At 37.1% G+C, this 22285-nt stretch overlaps 1 protein-coding gene across 8 annotated transcripts in view; it reads right to left on the reverse strand.

The window, feature by feature from the left end:
* The window catches only part of TMEM161B (transmembrane protein 161B), a 125032-nt gene that overhangs the window by 44760 nt on the left and 57987 nt on the right, over nt 1–22285 (reverse strand). For 6 of the 8 annotated variants that reach the window (XM_038401898.2, XM_038401895.2, XM_038401897.2 and 3 more), the window contains 7 exons: nt 13182–13333; nt 12548–12608; nt 10503–10643; nt 7586–7699; nt 6092–6266; nt 2883–2979; nt 1673–2168 (listed from right to left, as the gene is read on the reverse strand). In XM_038401898.2, the coding sequence (XP_038257826.1) occupies nt 1891–2168; nt 2883–2979; nt 6092–6266; nt 7586–7699; nt 10503–10643; nt 12548–12608; nt 13182–13333 (1018 nt within the window). In that variant the 3' untranslated portion in view covers nt 1673–1890. Of the gene's footprint in view, nt 1–1672; nt 2169–2882; nt 2980–6091; nt 6267–7585; nt 7700–10502; nt 10644–12547; nt 12609–13181; nt 13334–22285 lie in introns of those variants that run through there. The other 2 variants (XR_006281237.1, XR_006281236.1) reach the window with 1 other exon arrangement.

Here is a 22285-nt window from a genome sequence, read left to right on the forward strand (position 1 = left end):
TAGCTATGAAGTACTATACTCCTAGAGTAACTGGCAGGATCTAAGAGGTTTGTCAGGATATTTAAGAGGGCGTGTGTGCACAGTGGGGGATGCAGGTGAGAGGTAGTGATATATAAACCTTATTATGGTAAGAGAAAATGAGAAAATATTTTTGAATGCTTTCAAAGCTATTTGATGGACAGAGAATTGATAATTATCTAAAATCCTTAATTTTCAGTATTCTTTGATGCTTTGTTTTCCCATACCATAAGATTTACAACATTTAAATTAAGCATTTTCTAACAGTCTTTCCATTTCTGTTTACTATATTCCAAGTTTTACACAAATAATTCAAAGAAACCCAAAACCATTACCCATATTTTCTATGTATGGCTATTACTACTTTCTCATACTAAAACACAGATATCTTTCTGCAGTGCACTTTAAGTAAAATTTTAAAAAAGTTGCCCCACATTAATTCCCAATCCTGCATTTCTGATTACAGTATACACAAAGCAACTGGAAAAAAAAAAAGCTGTCATTCTAATTTGTTCTCAAAGTACTCAACTTTGGAACTGTTATTCAAACTAAACAAAACGTGTCAAATTAATACTTTACTCCTCCTTACTATACGTTTTAAAATTTATGTACAGAAAATATATTTCTGAGACTAAAAGACGTTCAATATTTCTACATCAGCGGGCTAAACTCACATTATTCTAACAAACAAAGATCACACAGAGCAGGAAAGAGAAGAGTAACAACTTCTGGGTGAATTTCAACAAAATTCAAAGGTTCTTTATTAAAGTTAAATACCTTTGTAGAGGCACCAAAAAATAGCCCTTCCAGCTGAACTTTCAAAAAAAATTTAATTTTCGTTCAAAAAGATCTTGAACTTAGATACATACATGTCCCTGTCACACTGCCCTGTAACATACATTCAGCAACTTAAAGATTCAGTATTTTTATAGACTCCATATATATTATATATTTAATATATAATATATATTTATATATATTTACAGATACATACACACTCAGCAGGATTATAGATATTCTTTTTAAACAGTTTGATCACTGTTGATAATCTATTCCAAATATTTTGTGAATTCAATGGAATTTATTACCTGGAAAAATGAAATTTAAAAGACCCAAATGGAATCTGTGGATCAATAGTAGCACCAATACTGTACTTGCAAGGGTTTATATGGCCATTCATTATTTTAAATGACTGCAGGGATTGAGACAATATATATTTTTATAATATTCTTCTTACAGCATGAACATTCCTGCATTTCTTCAGCAGCAATACTTGCAAAGTCCATGCATTTGTTCCTACCCTAAATTCAAATATTACATAGATTTCTTTACTGTAATATACAGTATTTCTTTTGTCTTGTTGGATTTTTTTTTGCTTTTCACACAGAAAAGTGATCAATATCGTTCCAACAGAAATTATTTCCTCTCCCCATTGTATGGCTCAGTTTCAAGATTGTTTAACTAGGCAGCCACCATGAGTGTTACCTGTACCTCAATACCACTAAGAGTCATCAGTCAACGACTGAAGCAATATACAAAGTTTTGAGGGTGGCTTAGTGTTAATGGAAAGCAAGGTACCCACAGGCACTACTCTTTTAACTAGCCTTCCAATATCAGCCACACAAAAAAGTTAGTCACAGTTCCAATATCATAATTCAGCAGTTAGTTATCTACCATTCGGTAACAAAAGTTAAACCCACTTGTGATTTTAAACATAATATTCACCCTGAGAATACAGAGGAAGCATTTAAGAATAAAACTTGATATGTGTTTTTTCTTCACGTATGCATTCTTTCATTTTTTCTTCAGCCCCTCTGGGGTACATGGGTTTGAACCGAGAAGTTAAATATATTTCTTTTGTGAGCTGATTATTCATGCCACAGTCAGATACTGGTGATAGAAAAGCCCAAAAAGGCTTGTGGAGAAGAGGCAAGCAGCAATCCACCAGGTGAGAAAAGACAGAAGTCCTCGGAATAGGAGAGGAGTGAAAATGTTCTTTAGGCTGCCCAATGCCATTGTTATTTGTACTACAGTTACCTTCATCTTTCCATCAGCAGATGGAGACTCAGAGTAAACTGAACTGGGGAATGGTCTGTTCTTCACTGGAAAGTCAGAGCTAGATTCTGGATAGATGCCCCAGGAATAATTACCTGTTAAAAGTAACATAATAAATGAAGCAACTAGATTCCAACTCCTTTTACTTCAGTCAAGTCTATAAATATAGCAGCAGTACCCTCGACATATTAGAAATAGAAAATTATTTCTAAATAACTTCCTAAATATAAAATTGCAACATGCCTGTGTCAACTCCCTAATTTCACTATAGTAGATCTGGTAAGACAGTGAAAGACATATCCTTCATGATTGTCTGGTGTTGCTCTAGTCTTTTATTAATACCAGAACAAAACCCATGCCTCATTTACAAATAGTGTTCAAGAAGTCCATGCAGTTAAGACTTACATTCATTTTAGAAGATTACATTAACAGATTTCCATAAAATGATTTTTATACACACACACACACACATATATAAAAAGCATAACTGTTTATAAAATGTAAAAAAACAAAAAATCCATGTTTCAATATATATAAAACATCTCAATTTGTTATACTAAATAGTTGCCTATTGGAATATCAATCACAAATAGGAATTAATATCCGGTTAACAGGTGTCTAAAAATCAGAAAGAAGACAGTAGTCTTAAAGCTACTGTTTTAAAAGACAAGAAAACATCTCTGTATATTATTGGTTACACATGCTTTCTTTTAATGGACAGATATAAAATGATAAAACCCTTTCATAATAGGACTAGAAATTTTTTTTGTAAACATATGCACTGTTTTCATTTATCAAATTTTGCTTACCTAACGTTTTCAAAAGCAGAGTTGCATGAAGCAGCATTACCAGAGGTGCCACATACTGCAATGCAATTACACAAAGGTAATAAAATACTCGGGCCACCTGAAACCAACAAAATCTTTATGAGTGACTTAGCGTGCAAAAAAATCTCAACATAGATGACGTTATGAATAATCATAGCAAACATTTAAATACAATTGTCAGTAAAACAGAGCAGCTTAAAGAAATGTGATCTTTATGAGAGAAGCTACATTCTAAAGATTTTTCCCACCAGATTTTTAGTGTCTAAAGTACTGTCTTCAAAAAGACTTTTCAGGAAGAATTTCAGACTTAATAAAAATTTCATAATATTTAAAGAGCTCATTACTTTACTAGTTATTTCCTTGCAAAAGGCAGAGTTTAAAAAACCCATTCATCTCACTTTTTCTTTAAAAAATTGCTATAATTCAATTATCTGCATTTCTATACACTAGGAGTTTGTTAAAAAGTAGTCTCAAAACTAATGAACTTTGGATAAAAATTTTCAAAAGTGCTGGAGTGACTCAGAAGCCTACGTCTCATTTTCAAAAGTGACTTAGGCAAATGCTTAAGTCCCACTGTCTTTCAATAAGACTTTGGCTCCTAAGGGTCCAAGTCAGGGTGAGCAAACTTTATGGCCCGAGGGACACATCTGGGTATGGAAATTGTATGGCGGGCCATGAACGCATGGTAGAGGAGGGGAACTCTTTGGGGTGTAGCATGGATGAGCTCTATAAGGGATGTTACCAAGGTGGGGGGAGGGGGCACTCATGGGGTGTGGCACGGAATGGGGGCTCTACATGGGCAGTACCGGGGACTCCTAGGGGCTCTACTGGCAGTGACACCAAGGTGGCCATACCAGGCACCGCCACAGGCAGAAGCACCCTAGCTGGGATGGGAATGGTCCCTGGGTGGTTTCGAGGCTCTCAAGGGTGGGGCCACAGGAGACTGGGAGGGGATTGGGTGTGCTACCGTGTAGAAGCGGGGTGAAGATGTGCCTGTGCAGTGTGGCTGTGTGCTGCAGGATGGTGCTCATCAAGGGAATTGTGAATCGGGGGCTGGAGAGCACCGGGCAGATGGAGCGGGGTAAGCCCCCGACCCTGCTCCCTTGGCAGGAGCTCGAGAGCCAGATAAGAACATCTGATGGGCCATAGTTTGCCACCCCAGTCTAAGTCCCTTTTGGGAAATGGGACTTAGGTGCTTTTGTTTAACAATGTGAGATATTAGTAAATGAAACTGGTCAGAAAAATGAGAAACAAATAGAAGCTCCATGGTTAATTTAATTGGTTAACAGAATTCACGTAAAGAATCTTCACTTCAGATTTAGATTATGTTTTATTGGACTCCACTTTTAAATTATTTTATTTCTTCACAGGGAGTGGGGTCCTCCTCTCCTAACCACTACTGTTACATTACATACAACTGTTGACCCAAAGGGCTTGGGGAAAAATAAGAGGACAAAGTCAAAAAAAAAAAAACAAAATCAGCAATGAAAAAGTCAACTATACATCTTAAGTGAGGACAAAATATTGGCCTTGCATAGAGGATGAAAAGGCATGGAATTCTTTAAAATAGCACTGAAAAGAGGGAAGGGTTTTGAGATGAAAAAGTGTCAAAAAGACAGTATGGGGAAGAGAGTTCCAAAACACTGGATACTGAAAAGGAAGTATGATGACCAGGAAACCAAAACATAATAAGATGACTGCTCCCCCTTTGATAGAATATGATCAAACAGAAAAGTAGCAACCAATAAAGGAAAAAGATTTGAAGGATCGTTTCCTGGTCACAGCAACAGAAGACCAAAAAGAGAGGAGGTGATACACAAATAGTCAGATAAAACAAAAATTGATTTTGTTTCGTGGCTTTGAACTGACTGAAAAGGAGGATTTTGGAAGACTGAAGTAGAAGGCATTGTATGGAATAGACTTGAATAGTTTTGAAAATTACAAAACTTATAGTTAAGTGAGATATTTAGAAGATGCTGCATTTTCCAGATAACATGAGAAATATGGGCGCAGAAAGATGCTGATTAAAGAGAACATCAAGGTTCCTAGCAGCAACAACTGGACTCATTCTGGTATTGACTGTGAGAAGAGCCCTGTGAATAAATCCACCTTAATCCTGAAGCCCCACATTAGTCACCATGCTTCTGACTAAAAATATGAGCTAGAAATCCCCTTCGAAGCCCCTTTAAGGCCAGTGCTTAATATTTTGCTGGTGACACAGATACTACACTAATGGTCATTGTAATAAGTACTATTATTGTAAAACCTAAAATAGACAAGTGCATTTTTGTGCTATATGACACTTTCCATACCACATCTCCCATGGGACTGACTAACATGTTGCATTCAGTACTTCTCTGCAAAATGAGCCTATCCCTCCCATATAGTTACACAGTAGCCTTACACATTTCTATCCACCTATTTGGCCACAGTAATTTGACTGCTAAAAATAAAGAATTATTCAGTGTCATCATGGTAACAAGATGGACAACTATTTGTACATGCAGGCTAGTACATTTTTTGAGACACTTTTACAAAATTGCCACATCATTCAGCTCTTTAAAATGGAAAAGATTTTTTTTTTTAATTTATATTATTTTGTATATAGTTCCTTTCACAGTTCAAAGATCTCCGCACATTTAGCACAGTATACAGCCATACAACCTTACCATTGCCTCTGTGGAAGTGGGACTATAACAACACCCTTGATTCTCCTAACAAAGCCACCTATTTCCTGTGTGCCCACCATAAGTCCAAATCACTACTTATTCATACACTCCACAGAACTTTGTAGAAGTCTGTGTCGCACCATTCATTAGGGAAATACAGTAGCTGATTGCCAAAGATTATGCTGGACAAAGAGGTTGAGATAGATATAGTACTGTGATTGCATGTAGGGACTCCTTAGGACATGGAGCAAAGGAAACAGAGTTTAGTTTGTGTGGCTGTGGTGTATGGAAAATATCAGTTCAACTCTGCATTTTCCAAATATGAGGATTTTCCCCTTGCAATGGGAGCCTTCTTGTAAAAGAACATACTCAAGAAACCTCTAGGTTTATGATTTTTGGATGTGAATTCTGAGCCTGTGGAAAGGTACAAGGACAGAGTAATGTGTTGTGCCCAACAAGCTATGTTAAAATTAGTGTGTGAATCACTTCATACATTTACCATTTTTGTTCCATTATACTTACCATTTTCTGCAGATCAACTGTACTTATTCTGCCAGCCTCCTTTTTCATCTGATCCACACATTTCTGTGCTAAATTAAGGTAGGCTTGCAGGTGTTTGCGCATCATGGCCAACCGTAAAGCGCACAACAGGATAATTATCCACAATCGTACCGTATCAAATGTTGCTTCTGACATTCTGTGGATCAAAACACTATAGTAATATTCTCCAAAAGTCATCTTATACTTAATGCTATGCATCTGTTTACATTATATTATCTGTACAAAAAACTTCATGTCTTGAAGGAAATATTTAATACAATTATTTATATAGCTCATGTGCAAGCAATATACAATTTTCCTTTCTCCCTTAGTTCCTTACACTTCCTACTCATGCCACAACATTAGGCCTATTTAAATATCCAAGAGCTTGCAACAGGAAAAACTGGGAAGTTCTGTCAATATTGACGATTTCAAGCAATCTAGAATAATAAATAAGAACTATGCATTCCAAATGCTTTAAGATTTGGAATCCTCACTATACAGCTGTAAAATATCAACTGAAGTATAGACTAATATCTTTGGCCCTCTAGCCAGGTTAAACGCCACGTCACTGCAATAATTTATTTCTAATTTTAAAAAACACTAAAGTACAAAATCTCAAATTGTAATTAAATTATTGAGTTCACTCCCAATGCAACTTTCTTTGGCATACAAAGTGGTCACAGCTATTAGCTTTTATTTCTAGAAACAAAACAGTAAAAAAAAATCCAATTTATTTTTACCGAGAGCTGTTTTTATTTATTAATTATTATTTTTGAAAAAAATTAAAGGAATTACTTAGCTTCAATAAATAAAGTGACTGCAGACTCTCTCCAATACACAAATCAGGAAACATGTAGGGTATGTCTATTACAGAGACACTGCATAACCCCATAGTGTAGATGCAGCCTACACTGCAGAAGGGGTTTTTCTGTCAGAGTAGGAACACATTCTCCCCAAAGGAAGTTAGCTACTCTACTGACCACATTGCAAGACAACACCCCAGCTACAGAGAGTAATTTGATTAGCAGCATAGTAATTCTGTTAGAGTGATTGGATTAGTATTTGATGAATTATGCTAACTCAGCTGCTGCATCACCACTACATTACTAGCTCTCAGGTGTCAGCAGCACTTTACCTTCAACCCATACCTTGTAATAGGCCAGCTTGTTCAAGCTTAAAGCACCACTTATCACTCAAGCTAGACACTTTAGTGTTGTCCCAACTCTGTGCACACATGTTATAGCTTGATAAGTACTGCAGTGAAAAACAAGCCCAGCCTATGCCATACCAGCTTCCAAGGGCTATGTTGGAATCTCTGCAGGGCCTATGCCAAGGATTCCTTCCATGGCCAGAACCCAGGGATTTTAAGGCCCCATTACTCCACTTCAGCTTTTACATGGCATAAATGGAACAGAGTGGGGATGAAGAGTCTGATCCCAAGACTTCAGAACAAATGTTAAAAAGGAACCTTACAAAGGCACGCTCTCTTTTCCCAGAGGTGGGTTCATAATGTAGTCCTTGGTGATTGGTTTTACCCACAATAAGACCATAAGTAAAGGTGCCAAGAAGTTTATATGCAGCAATATTCTGAAAGGAAAGAGAAAAGGAAAAAATATATTTAATACATACAATCATTACACTGGTAATCCAGGTTTTCCTACCTTTAAATTGTTGAAAATAATGAGGCTTAGCAGAATTTGTTTTTTTTAATATATTTTTGACTGATAATATACTTGTTTAATTTTAAGCATTCTTTACAATTTTTATAGATTTAAATTTTCACAGTGGCAGGAAATTATGAGCTGGGTCAGACAATTATTTAATGCCAGTAGATGTTGAGAGTCAAAAAGTTAAAGCTTGATAACTGTAAAATATGAAGTTGTCAACATCACATGTAAAAATATACAAGTAAATATCCTTAAATAAAACTCAAACTCAGGAAGCACTTTTCTGACTTTGCCTATCTGTAAATTTCAAACAATCATTGATGGAAAGTTCTTTTCTTCAGTTTGTATGTATGCTGAAATAAATGTTTACTGACATACACCAATAAAAATTAAATCCTTCCAAGCCTAAAAATAATGTGGGAGTTTCTCAGTAACTATGAGAAAGTGGAGGAAATAGGGAATTTTTTTTCTTTTCTTCAGCATGCTTATGGGATTTTAACAAAAAAATTAGCCAGTGCAATTTCATGATAATTATTAGATACTGTGGTGAAAGGTGCACAACTTTGAATAGACTATTTCAGTGTATTCTAATTAACCATAAGGAACCACATGTTACACACAACATGTAAGTGACAACTGTTGTAAATATCTACATTGGTATAACGTATATTTAATCGAGGAACTCAGTATCTCGAACTGATAATTATGGAAAATATTCAGTTCCATTAGTGGAAAGTGAAATAAGTAATGTATCTGAATGTTTCTGTACTATTGAAAAGATAAGCTTTTGTTATCCACACAAAATCAGGGAAACATTTATCATTTCTGGCAAGTCAAATTTCCCAGTTTTGTATAGATTTTCCTAACTGGGAACCTTAACTAACTCAAAGTGAAATTTGGTACTTGCATCCAATTATAGATGCTCGGAGAGAAAACATTACAAGAAAGATAGCAGATCATTTCTAGAATAGTTACTTTAAAAAGGTATTGGATTCACAGCAAATTAAACTGTATGGTTAAAAGAAAAAACAAGTTGTGGGAGTGCAAAACAAGAACGAACTTTTTTTGTTTTTTTTTAAATGAAGCTGTGGTCTGAAGATAAAGCCCATTCTCAGTTCCTCTCATAAAGTTAATATCAATACAACCTCAAAAAGGGTTTGATTGTGCACCCATTAAAGTACAATGGAAATATTTCCATCAACTCCAGTGGGTATAGGATTAAGTGTTGGTGCCAGTGCACCATTGCAATATTAGCTGAGCCAGACTGCCCATACTCCCATATCTAAAGAAAGTGCTACAATACTATAGGGGAGACAACCAGGTGAATAAAATCTTATCCTAAAAATATCAGATGTCACTCAATTAAAACTGCTAATAAGACTCTTAAAACCATCTGTATTTGTATTTTCAGAAGCATCTCATCATGCAGTCTGAGTAAACCACTGGTTCAGAAATAAAAAAGCAGTGCAAGCTATGCAGTGTTGCTAGGGAACACTACAGCATCAAGGAGCAGCTCAAAGCAGTTCAGTAGCTTGTGAAAGGCTTTTACCTGCTCTTCTGCTTATTTAAGTCACACTATTAGGTTAGTGGACTAGAATGTGTAAAGGGGTGGCAAGAATCCATTTTTATCCATTGGAGTAGTGTGAGAAAGGCTGAAAGCACTCAAAGCAACCCGTGGAAAAGGGGTGGATGGGTAACTACAGAAAATACATACATACACATACAAATGGTGCTGCTGAAAGAAAATTAAAAGGACTATCAAAATTAAACATTAAAAATAGCCACACAAGGTTTTTTTATTCTATACATCACCAAGAACAAGTATAATTAAAATATTAGGATATTACAGTCCAGGATTGTCAGTGGGGATTAGGTACTCAGAAAACCCTGAAGGGAAATTTAAAGCGTATTAAACATTTCTGAATTTGGGAATCTATCTAGGTAAGAAGCTAGATTTGAAAATGTGGCTTTAATCTGGTGTCAACTCCCTCTCCCCAATTAAATACCTGTGAATATATAAATAGCATCACAAGTAATAGCCACTTATCTATTCAACCTTATTGAAAATGACAGTTGCATTTTATTCTTCTATCATTTTAAAAGATGCTACTCTACGCCTGCTGCAGTTTGAACTTGCTCTTCCTACATGGTTTCTAATTGCAATGTATTTAAGGTGTAACAAATGTAAAATGAAATTGCAAAGTTTCAGTCAGAGGTTTAAAAGAGACTGAAAATTAGAGGTTAGTTTTTTCTGCCTGATTTTGTTTTGCTTTCTTTATTGCCCTCCTGAAAACACTTCTCTCCACACTATTCTCTTTCTGTATTTTGGCCCCTAATCTTACAAGCAGTCAGGGAATGGTGCACATCTGAAACTGGCAGCTGTGCCTTTTTCCTTCATCACTATTTCCTAATCTGCCTAAAAATGTGACCAAAGTGGAGAAGGAGAGACAATCAGCGTGAAGCTCCAATACAAGAAGGGGAGAAAAGAAGGTTCCTTTATTGGCTTTCCAGTCATCTACTGATGGACAGTACAGGTTGAGTAGGTAGGTATAGGTGCTGGCAGGCCTATTGGAAGACTAGAGAAAGCAGTTGGGAAATGGGGGGAGGAAGTCCTAGCGAATCACTAGTTTCTCATTGGAAATTAATTGTATTACTTCTTTGTACATAAAAAAAGATTCAAAAGACTTAACAGCATGTATCTATGTATATATATTTTCTCTTACTGTGTTATTTTTCCTGTTGCTAAATTCAGAGCATCCAGATGCATTTGAGCCAGTCGTAAGCCAGGGAATGTCAAAAAAGCACCAATAAGTGAACAAAGAACAGCCAGGAACAATTTGAAGGTTAGTTTAGACACAGGACCCCTAAAAAAAAGGGAATTTTTTTTTTTTTTTTTAAGATTTTAAAGGTCTTTTCCTCAACACTTCATCCCATCCCCCCCCCCCAACAATTAACTATTTTTAAAAAAACAGCAAAAAGGCATTCAAGATTTTGAAGAAAGCAGTTTAACTCCATCTTGCTAGGATGCCAAGACTGGCTGAGCCTAGAATTACTAGCAATAGATTCAGCAACTTAGTATAAAAACCTAGTAAGCCCATGCAGACTGTAAATTTAAAAAAAGGCCAGAAAAAGCTTCTATGCAGAAAAAATATAAACAATCTTCCAAGAAATATATTTTGTAAGTTTGGCATTATGCAGAAAATAACCTGTAAAAAAGAAACATCATTAACTGTAAAACACACAAAAAATAACCCTGCATATTGAAGTCTATGTGAAGGTCAAGGAATAAAAACAGCTAGCAGAAATAGTTAACAAAAAATGGAAAGAGAGAGACCTGTAAGATCAAACTGATCAGAGAAAAGCTAAAGTACATTAGCCACTGTTTTAAGTTATGCTATTTTGCTTGCATTCAACCTTTACTCACTAAGCAGCACTCAAATATATTAAACTACTGTTACTCTAGTTACTTATCACCATTAGATAAATGGATAATTTTAATTCACTTATCTCCCAAGATGACCACTTTTTTTATTATTGAACCATGCAATATTTTCATAAACGTATAATGGACTTGAACAAAAAATAGAATCAAGTATTTGAACTTTTTGCACCCCCGTCTTCAGGATTATGCAAGAATCAAAGACCTAAATGATGCAATACAAATAGAGATTACTATTAATAGGGGGCAACAAATAATAGAGTCTAGGGGACCCATACAAAAGAATTTCAGTAGATGCATTCATAATCCATCTCATTCAACTCCCAAGAGATGTCATGACCATGCAATCACTGCCTGTAAATTGCCAAGACACTGCAGTGAAGTTCAAAAGGGAATGAGAACAGACAGGCACTAACTGGAAAATTAATTAAAAAGTTAGCAAACCACAATCAGAATAATTTACAAGGAGGATAGACTGCAGGTTAGGAAATGCAAAAGGTTCAGTAGAGGTTATTTTAATGGTTGATTTAGTTAAGACCCAGAGTCCTCAGATACCCCTTCCCAAAATTATTATATTAATATGGTAGTTTAGAATTAATACCCAAAAGAAATTCAAAGTCATGTTCCCACAGCCATCACGATTCACTTCATACAAGGATAAGTGTTACTGATATCCTCTAAATATTTTAAAACAGATTAAAATATTACTTGCAAAAGGGACTATTTATAGTTATTGTGATAGGGTATGTAAGCAACATCACTTTGATTATAGGATATGCCTTCGTCAGTCATATAAAACTTGGGGGTCCTGAGGCAGATGGATCATATTTGCACAAGAGGCAGTATAAAACAACAGCTTGAACACAGAACTCCGAGCCAAAACTGACTTCTATTCTCAACTTTGCCACAGGCTCCATCTGTAACATTTGGCAAAGCATTTCACCTCTCAGTCCCCTTATCTGTACAGTGAGGACAATACTTATCCTCAGAGATGTGTCGAGGTTTACGTAATATGAAGATGAAGTGGTTGTATAAGAAGCAGTAGGAGAAAAATGCTTGTAATTTTTAGCTGTATTTAATTGTTTAACCTAACACTGATTTGAATTAAAAAAAACCCCAAAAACTAAAAGCAAAAAAAATTGTCAAGTAATTTGAATGTAGAGCTGGATTAGTCTCATTGATCCAGTTCTTTCACATTAATAAACACAGTACAAGAGCAAAGCATACAAGTGAATAATCGAGACAAACGATTGCTACCAAAAAACAGGTGGTATGTTAAAAAAAATTACATTAGCGTAAAGCACACGGGTGTACTTTTCAGAAACTTACTGGGATTCCAAACCTTGCTTTTCAAGAAACTGCACAGCACTTTCTGAAAAATTTGAAAACCCTGCAGAGAGAAACAAATTTTTTTTTGTTTTAAATCATGGTGCAAGCATGGAATATCTCTTGAAAGAAAATGCTAGAAAACAGAACATCTTTTAAATAAGTTTTCATACGTCTGGTTTAGCTCTTTCATGTGCTAATTAGTATGCCACAATGCAATAAAACTTGGTTATTAGCAGGAATAGTCTTTGAAAACATCCCTTTGATATTTGTGCACTCCATGAACATGAATAAAATTTCCATTAATTCTTTACGAATAAGTAATTTTTCAGCATCAGAGAAGCCTCACTTAACAGTGTGAGGTTAAAAGGGGTTAAAAATAAAAAAGGTAAACAATTAGTTAACAAAAACAAATAGCCTACACAGAAAAATACTCTAAAGGAAAGCAAGGCAATTACACAAGATGTACTTTTCATAAAAGATATTTGGGGATCCAGATTCAAAAATATATCTAAAATAGAATTTGTTTTAAAACAGATTCTCTAAAAAAAAAAAAAAAAAAAAAGATATCTGAAGGTATAATATTGATACATGACATGAAAGTAAACAGAGCTCATAAATATTGTCATAAAATTACCTGATTCAAGTCCAAATTCTAGATAATTTTCAGTTACAATAAGGATTGCCATGGCTTTGACAAAGAAAAAAAAGCCAAAGGTGACACAGAGAGATCTTTCACCACCATCTTCTACTTTGAAGTAGTGAGTAGTCAATGAGAACAGTGTCTTGCTACATAAGAAAAGTCAAGGAAAAGGAATTCTGTAGAATAAAAAGAATTATACCTTAAGTTGGCTAAGAAGTCATTACATACACTTTAGGAATCCACACTGTGGCTTTGTTAGAGATGTGCAATTGAAAACAATACAATATTTTTATTAGACCAAATACAAACAGAATTATGCTTCATAATGTTGGAACATTTAGTATGCAACTGACATTTTGTGACAAAATGGGATTTTGGAAAGATGCCATTTAATAATTTTTTTGTTTTGATTTATGGCCATAAATATCCAAAATAATATTAAATCTTTTTACAAAAATTAAAATATTGTTCTATATTAAAGAACTTGTTACAAATTAATACTTCTGCAGAAAAATGGAAGCTTACAAGCCAATACACATTTTACAAAAAATAACTGCAGAATATTTATCAAATGCTATAATTCAAGATTTAATATATTTCATGATAATATTCAAAATAGCCAAGATTATGTCTATAAAGCAGCATATGAATACATGCAGTTCTAACTCCTAGTGGCAGTCGCACATCCCAGTCTCTGGCTTAAAGTTTAACTAAGAAAATCTTAAATGGCAAAATCCCTACTATTGAAGTCAATGACAAACTCCGATTTACTTCACCAAGGTCAAGATTTAATGATTTATGGGAAGGAAATGGATTTGTGCCCACTTTTTGCTTCTTCTTTATATAGGAAAAAACCTCAAAAGTTTTATTCATCCCTTGCTTGTTTTTTTACTTCAGAGAAATCAAGATGTCTAGTTTAGTCATCCCTCTTTTCCTGGAGGTCTTTTTTGGAGGACTCAGAGGTATGAATTGGGAGCTTTCTTTATCCTTAACTAAAAAAAGGAAGTTGAATATTTAGCACAAAAGCTTTTCCTCAGATGTTTGTTAAGCCTCTGAGTTACACAAGTGTTAAAGTTTAAGTAGTCGTAGTAAAAAATAAATAAATAAATAAATAAATAATAATCATGTCCCCTCTCAATCAGGCTTCACTTTCTTAGTACTTATGAGGACAAACCCTACTTATTTCCAATAATTTACTTTACTCATTGCATAAAAATGGAAATTCTATAAAAATGCAGTGACTTATAGTCTTCTTGAAAAAAAAATCAGGGTAAACAAGACATATTCCTTGAGAAAACTTTTTGGTATTTTTTAAAAAATGCTGACCACCTGGACAATACAGAACAGCATTCAATTAACAATAACTTTGTACATAAGTAGTAAGCATTTTTATTACTATGCAGTTTATCATCATGTGTTTGGGAGTTAACTATAAAGTTAATTATTAGCAAACTAGAAAAAAAGTCAGTAATACCTAGAAGAGAATTTCAAAAGGGAGAGGGTAGACATTCTAGGTACCTTATGCACTCTGGTAAAAGTACTTTTATATAACCAACCCACCACAAATATGAATATCTGATAGGTCGCCTGATCTTTTATCAAGCGGCTTTTAAATTTTCATTGATGACTACTCCTTCTAAATGCATTTCTAAATATAATTAGATCCATAACTGTACAACAGATTAAGATTAATATTTCACGATATACCTCTTATTACTACAAGCTGCAGTCCACTATAATTGAATTTGTTTTTTAAAGTGCAGGAGATATCAAATCCATATTCAAACAAATAGTTGTGTCAATGAGTCCACACTATCCATTTAGAACAGAAAAAGGCCATAGACAAAAAATGAAATAACTGTAAGCCATAACCCATTTTTCCATTAAACACCATAACCATTTATATTAGTACAATATTTTTAAGGTTATAAAAGCATTTTTAAGAACAATCTATTTTACTTAATTCATTTTAGTGAAACCTTTTGAATAGCATATGTGCTTCTGGGTGAAGACACACTTTTTCATAACATAATATGGAGGATTCAGTGAGGTGTTGCACTTCACCACTTATCTCAATGCATGTTTCACTGCATTTCACTAACACGTATATAACTAGAACAATATACCCTTTAACAAGTGGTTTTCTAAGGGATCTTAAAATTTCACCAAACAAACATTTGATGAAATTTTAAGATCACTTGCATGTGTGCATGTGTAAATACCTTATATGAGAAAAAAAAATTTCTTGAAATTTTAAATTTAAAAGTCACACCTACTGGATTATTATAACACACTTTGTACCAATACAGTGGTATTTACCTACATATTTTGAAGTGCTTTATGTAAACTGGCAAGTGTCACTGACATTTTATAGACTGAGGCATAGTGTGATGAAGTAGTAAATGGCAGACTCATGAATCAAACCCAGACCTCCTGACTCCCACTTCCATACTCAAGTCACTGAATAACAAATGGTGATATCCTACACTCACTTGACTTGTATCAGTCACTTGTGGTAATTTGTATTTTCTTCATTTTATGCAGCTTTGATAAGATTTTTTTAATTACTTAGTCACATGGGGTATTAAAAACATGCAAGATCTGTGCAATATACTCTATTAAAATAGAACTGAAGGGGCTAAGTAAATAGCAATTCAGGAATTTCTTCACACTAACTTATTACATTGCTATGATACCAAAGTTAATCAATACCTTACATAGAACACAAAAATACATTTATTTTGCTGAAATGTCTGTACATGTACTCTAAAAAAAGAAAAAGTAGAAGAGCAAACTAGTCACTCCATCCTATTTCTGTCTGGAAATAGCTTCTTGCTTAAAGAGTAAATTTGATGCCAGTCACCTCTCATAGACCTTAATTATGTCTTAACTGAAATTCACCCATTTCACCACCCAGTCAAGTTAAGGAGACAAGAGAAAAAAACCATCTGAAAAGTAACGAGTCACCTGTCTCGCTCCTGAGTTCTCATAGCATGATAGGCTGCCCCCAACAATATACAAAGACATTTTTGGAAGGGAAATGATTTTTCTTAAAGGGTTAGGAAACTTAAGTTACTCAAAAGGCTATCTTTTATGGTTGTACAGATGAAGACAAGCTGCTTCCAAAATGCAAAATACCTATTTTTTGACCACACAGCTAACTATTATTGCAACAGTCATGATTATGTGTTGGACCCCATTTAAAAGCATGTTCCCCGGGGGGGGGGGGGGGGGAATATGTGAAAGTAACTTGTGTATTGTAAAAAACTTATTTGTCTTAAGATGTCCCAATCAGATTTTTTTAGGGAATTTCCTTATTAATTTTAAATTGAGACACATTCACTGTCCCAATAGATGCTATTGCTGAAAGATCATTTCCCCAATTTTTTCCCCTCTCTTGGCCAACCCCCAAGCCCATTGCTAGGGATTTAGTTTTAAGTTTGTAGGATCTGTAAGTGTGTTGGCTATAAATTGCTACATCTAAATTGTAATCAAGTGTCTAGCCTTGGGGTGTGTTTTTGTTTGTTTTTTAAAAAAGGCAGTATGAACAGCAGTCTTCAGAATCATGCAATACATCACTCTACAAGTAACCAATTATCCTCACCTACAACCAGTGGTATGCCAAGATTTGAAACACAATACAGTAACAATTAGAGCAGGGGATTGGACTAAATGACCTCCTGAGGTCTCTTCCAACCCTAATATTCTATGATTCTATGAACAAAAACATACTACTCAAAACATATTGAGTTTTGACAAAGATGAAAATGTTACTGCTTACAGTGAATCCTGCATCCTCTCAAAAATATTAAATGCTAGTGTGATAAGGGCCAGGTGGTACAGCAGGCCTTCTGACTGCTGCCTCTAAGGTACAGACTGTCAGTGAATCTTCCTTAGTCTATCTGGAGATTAAAAGCTTCATTTTTCTGTTCAGCTAAGAGGCAATAAAAGATCTTCCTGTACTGAAACTCAATCTCGGTTGCCAACTGTGTGATAACTTACTGGGGATGTCTGTCATTATACTTTAAACTCTTGAAATGTACTGTTCATTCAAGACTAAGTTCCTGTTGAGAAACCAAAAAGTACACATGAAATGGTTTTCTGTTTAGAAATATATACAATACATTTAGAGTGTATAGTATAGATTTAGTGCATCTATTATGTGGGGGGGAGGGATGACTCAGTGGTTTGAGCACTGGCTTGCTAAACCTGTTTAAAAAAGGATGAATTCAAACTGGAGCAGGTACAGAGAAGGGCTACTAGGATGATCCAAGGAATGGAAAACTTGTCTTATGAAAGGAGACTTAAGGAGCTTGACTTGTTTAGCCTAACTAAAAGAAGGTTGAGGGGAGATACGATTGCTCTCTATAAATATATCAGAGGGATAAATACAGGAGGGGGAGAGGAATTATTTCAGCTCAGCACCAATGTGGAAACAAGAACAAATGGATATTTGGATAGGTTACCAGTGGAGTTCCTCAGGGATCGGTTTTGGGACCAATCTTATTTAATCTTTTTATTACTGACCTTGGCACAAAAAGTGGGAGTGTGCTAATAAAGTTTGCAGATGATACAAAGCTGGGAGATATTGCCAATTCGGAAAAGGATCGGGATATTATACAGGAGGATCTGGATTACCTTGTAAACTGGAGTAATAGTAATAGGATGAAATTTAATAGTGAGAAGTGTAAGGTTATGCATTTAGGGATTAACAACAAGAATTTTAGTTATAAGTTGGGGACGCATCAATTAGAAGTAACGGAAGAGGAGAAGGACCTTGGAGTATTGGTTGATCATAGGATGACTATGAGCTGCCAATGTGATATGGCTGTGAAAAAAGCTAATGCGGTTTTGGGATGCATCAGGAGAGGCATTTCCAGTAGGGATAAGGAGGTTTTAGTACCGTTATACAAGGCACTGGTGAGACCTCACCTAGAATACTGTGTGCAGTTCTGGTCTCCCATGTTTAAAAAGGATGAATTCAAACTGGAGCAGGTACAGAGAAGGGCTACTAGGATGATCCGAGGAATGGAAAACTTGTCTTATGAAAGGAGACTTAAGGAGCTTGGCTTGTTTAGCCTAACTAAAAGAAGGTTATGGGGAGATACGATTGCTCTCTATAAATATATCAGAGGGATAAATATAGGAGAGGGAGAGGAATTATTTAAGCTCAGCACCAATGTGGACACAAGAACAAATGGGTATAAACTGGCCATCAGGAAGTTTAGACTTGAAATCAGACGAAGGTTTTTAACCATCAGAGGAGTGAAGTTTTGGAATAACATTCCAAGGGAAGCAGTGGGGGCAAAAGATCTATCTGGTTTTAAGATTCTACTCGATAAGTTTACGGAGGAGATGGTATGATGGGATAATGGGATTTTGGTAAGTAATTGATCTTTAAATATTCAGGGTAAATAGGCTAAATGCCCTGAGAAGAGATATTAGATGGATGGGATCTGAGTTACTATAGAAAATTCTTTCCTGGGTATCTGGCTGGTGAATCTTGCCCATATGCTCGGGGTTTGGCTGATTGCCATATTTGGGGTCGGGAAGGAATTTTCCTCCAGGGCAGATTGGAGAGGCCCTGGAGGTTTTTCGCCATCCTCTGTAGCATGGGGCATGGTTGACTTGAGGGAGGTTTCTCTGCTCCTTGAAGTCTTTAAACCATGATTTGAGGACTTCAATAGCTCAGACATAGGTGAGGTTTTTCATAGGAGTGGGTGGGTGAGATTCTGTGGCCTGCGCTGTGCAGGAGATCTGACTACATGATCAGAATGGTCCCTTCTGACCTTAGTATCTATGAATCTATTAATCTAACCCAGGGTTGTGAGCTCAATCCTTGAGGGAGCCATTTAGGGAGCTGAAGCAAAAATTGGGAATTGGTCCTGCTTTGAGCAGAGCGGTGGACTAGATGACCTCCTGAGGTCCCTTCTAACTCTGATTTTCTAGGATTCTATTACACCATTATATAAAAGGCTACTATTGCTTGTTGCACTGAATCACAATTCCTATAACAAATAACTAGAAACCTTTCAGATCAGTCATCACCTCCAATTTCCATAAGATTCAGATGGCATCTTTGACTGACTAATCCTTAGTAAAATCCAACATTCAACATCAAAACAGGGAAAAAAGCATCTATTATCAAAACAAAATAAGCTGTTCTGGAATTAACCCCGTATTGCCCATGTTGCCTTATGTTAGAATCATAGAATCATAGAATATCAGGGTTGGAAGGGACCCCAGAAGGTCATCTAGTCCAACCCCCTGCTCAAAGCAGGACCAAGTCCCAGTTAAATCATCCCAGCCAGGGCTTTGTCAAGCCTGACCTTAAAAACCTCTAAGGAAGGAGATTCTACCACCTCCCTAGGTAACGCATTCCAGTGTTTCACCACCCTCTTAGTGAAAAAGTTTTTCCTAATATCCAATCTAAACCTCCCCCATTGCAACTTGAGACCATTACTCCTCGTTCTGTCATCTGCTACCATTGAGAACAGTCTAGAGCCATCCTCTTTGAAACCCCCTTTCAGGTAGTTGAAAGCAGCTATCAAATCCCCCCTCATTCTTCTCTTCTGCAGACTAAACAATCCCAGCTCCCTCAGCCTCTCCTCATAAGTCATGTGCTCTAGACCCCTAATCATTTTCGTTGCCCTTCGTTGTACTCTTTCCAATTTATCCACATCCTTCCTGTAGTGTGGGGCCCAAAACTGGACACAGTACTCCAGATGAGGCCTCACCAGTGTCGAATAGAGGGGAACGATCACGTCCCTCGATCTGCTCGCTATGCCCCTACTTATACATCCCAAAATGCCATTGGCCTTCTTGGCAACAAGGGCACACGGCTGACTCATATCCAGCTTCTCGTCCACTGTCACCCCTAGGTCCTTTTCCGCAGAACTGCTGCCGAGCCATTCGGTCCCTAGTCTGTAGCGGTGCATTGGATTCTTCCATCCTAAGTGCAGGACCCTGCACTTATCCTTATTGAACCTCATTAGATTTCTTTTGGCCCAATCCTCCAATTTGTCTAGGTCCTTCTGTATCCTATCCCTCCCCTCCAGCGTATCTACCACTCCTCCCAGTTTAGTATCATCCGCAAATTTGCTGAGAGTGCAATCCACACCATCCTCCAGATCATTTATGAAGATATTGAACAAAACGGGCCCCAGGACCGACCCCTGGGGCACTCCACTTGACACCGGCTGCCAACTAGACATGGAGCCATTGATCACTACCCGTTGAGCCCGACAATCTAGCCAGCTTTCTACCCACCTTATAGTGCATTCATCCAGCCCATACTTCCTTAACTTGCTGACAAGAATGCTGTGGGAGACCGTGTCAAAAGCTTTGCTAAAGTCAAGAAACAATACATCCACTGCTTTCCCTTCATCCACAGAACCAGTAATCTCATCATAAAAGGCGATTAGATTAGTCAGGCATGACCTTCCCTTGGTGAATCCATGCTGACTGTTCCTGATCACTTTCCTCTCCTCTAAGTGCTTCAGGATTGATTCTTTGAGGACCTGCTCCATGATTTTTCCAGGGACTGAGGTGAGGCTGACCGGCCTGTAGTTCCCAGGATCCTCCTTCTTCCCTTTTTTAAAGATGGGCACTACATTAGCCTTTTTCCAGTCATCCGGGACTTCCCCCGTTCGCCACGAGTTTTCAAAGATAATGGCCAAGGGCTCTGCAATCACAGCCGCCAATTCCTTCAGCACTCTCGGATGCAATTCGTCCGGCCCCATGGACTTGTGCACGTCCAGCTTTTCTAAATAGTCCCTAACCACCTCTATCTCTACAGAGGGCTGGCCATCTCTTCCCCATTTTGTGTTGCCCAGCACAGCAGTCTGGGAGCTGACCTTGTTAGTGAAAACAGAGGCAAAAAAAGCATTGAGTACATTAGCTTTTTCCACATCCTCTGTCACTAGCTTGCCTCCCTCATTCAGTAAGGGGCCCACACTTTCCTTGGCTTTCTTCTTGTTGCCAACATACCTGAAGAAACCCTTCTTGTTACTCTTGACATCTCTTGCTAGCTGCAGCTCCAGGTGCGATTTGGCCCTCCTGATATCTTTCCTACATGCCCGAGCAATATTTTTATACTCTTCCCTGGTCATATGTCCAACCTTCCACTTCTTGTAAGCTTCTTTTTTATGTTTAAGATCCGCTAGGATTTCACCATTAAGCCAAGCTGGTCGCCTGCCATATTTACTATTCTTTCGACTCATCGGGATGGTTTGTCCCTGTAACCTCAACAGGGATTCCTTGAAATACAGCCAGCTCTCCTGGACTCCCTTCCCTTTCATGTTAGTCCCCCAGGGGATCCTGGCCATCTGTTCCCTGAGGGAGTCAAAGTCTGCTTTCCTGAAGTCCAGGGTCCGTATCCTGCTGCTTACCTTTCTTCCCTGCGTCAGGATCCTGAACTCAACCAACTCATGGTCACTGCCTCCCAGATTCCCATCCACTTTTGCTTCCCCCACTAATTCTACCCGGTTTGTGAGCAGCAGGTCGAGAAAAGCGCTCCCCCTAGTTGGCTCCCCTAGCACTTGCACCAGGAAATTGTCCCCTACGCTTTCCAAAAACTTCCTGGATTGTCTATGCACCGCTGTATTGCTCTCCCAGCAGATATCAGGAAAATTAAAGTCACCCATGAGAATCAGGGCATGCGATCTAGTAGCTTCCGTGAGTTGCCGGAAGAAAGCCTCATCCACCTCATCCCCCTGGTCCGGTGGTCTATAGCAGACTCCCACCATGACATCACTCTTGTTGCACACACTTCTAAACTTAATCCAGAGACACTCAGGTTTTTCCACAGTTTCGTACCGGAGCTCTGAGCAGTCATACTGCTCCCTTACATACAGTGCTACTCCCCCACCTTTTCTGCCCTGCCTGTCCTTCCTGAACAGTTTATAACCATCCATGACTGTACTCCAGTCATGTGAGTTATCCCACCAAGTCTCTGTTATTCCAATCACGTCATAATTCCTTGACATCACCAGGACCTCCAGTTCTCCCTGCTTGTTTCCAAGGCTTTGTGCATTTGTATATAAGCACTTGAGATAACCTGTTGATCGCCCCTCATTCCCAGTATGAGGCAGGAGCCC

This window comes from Dermochelys coriacea, chromosome 5 (assembly GCF_009764565.3).
Source record: "Dermochelys coriacea isolate rDerCor1 chromosome 5, rDerCor1.pri.v4, whole genome shotgun sequence".
NCBI classification, from domain to species: domain Eukaryota; kingdom Metazoa; phylum Chordata; order Testudines; family Dermochelyidae; genus Dermochelys; species Dermochelys coriacea.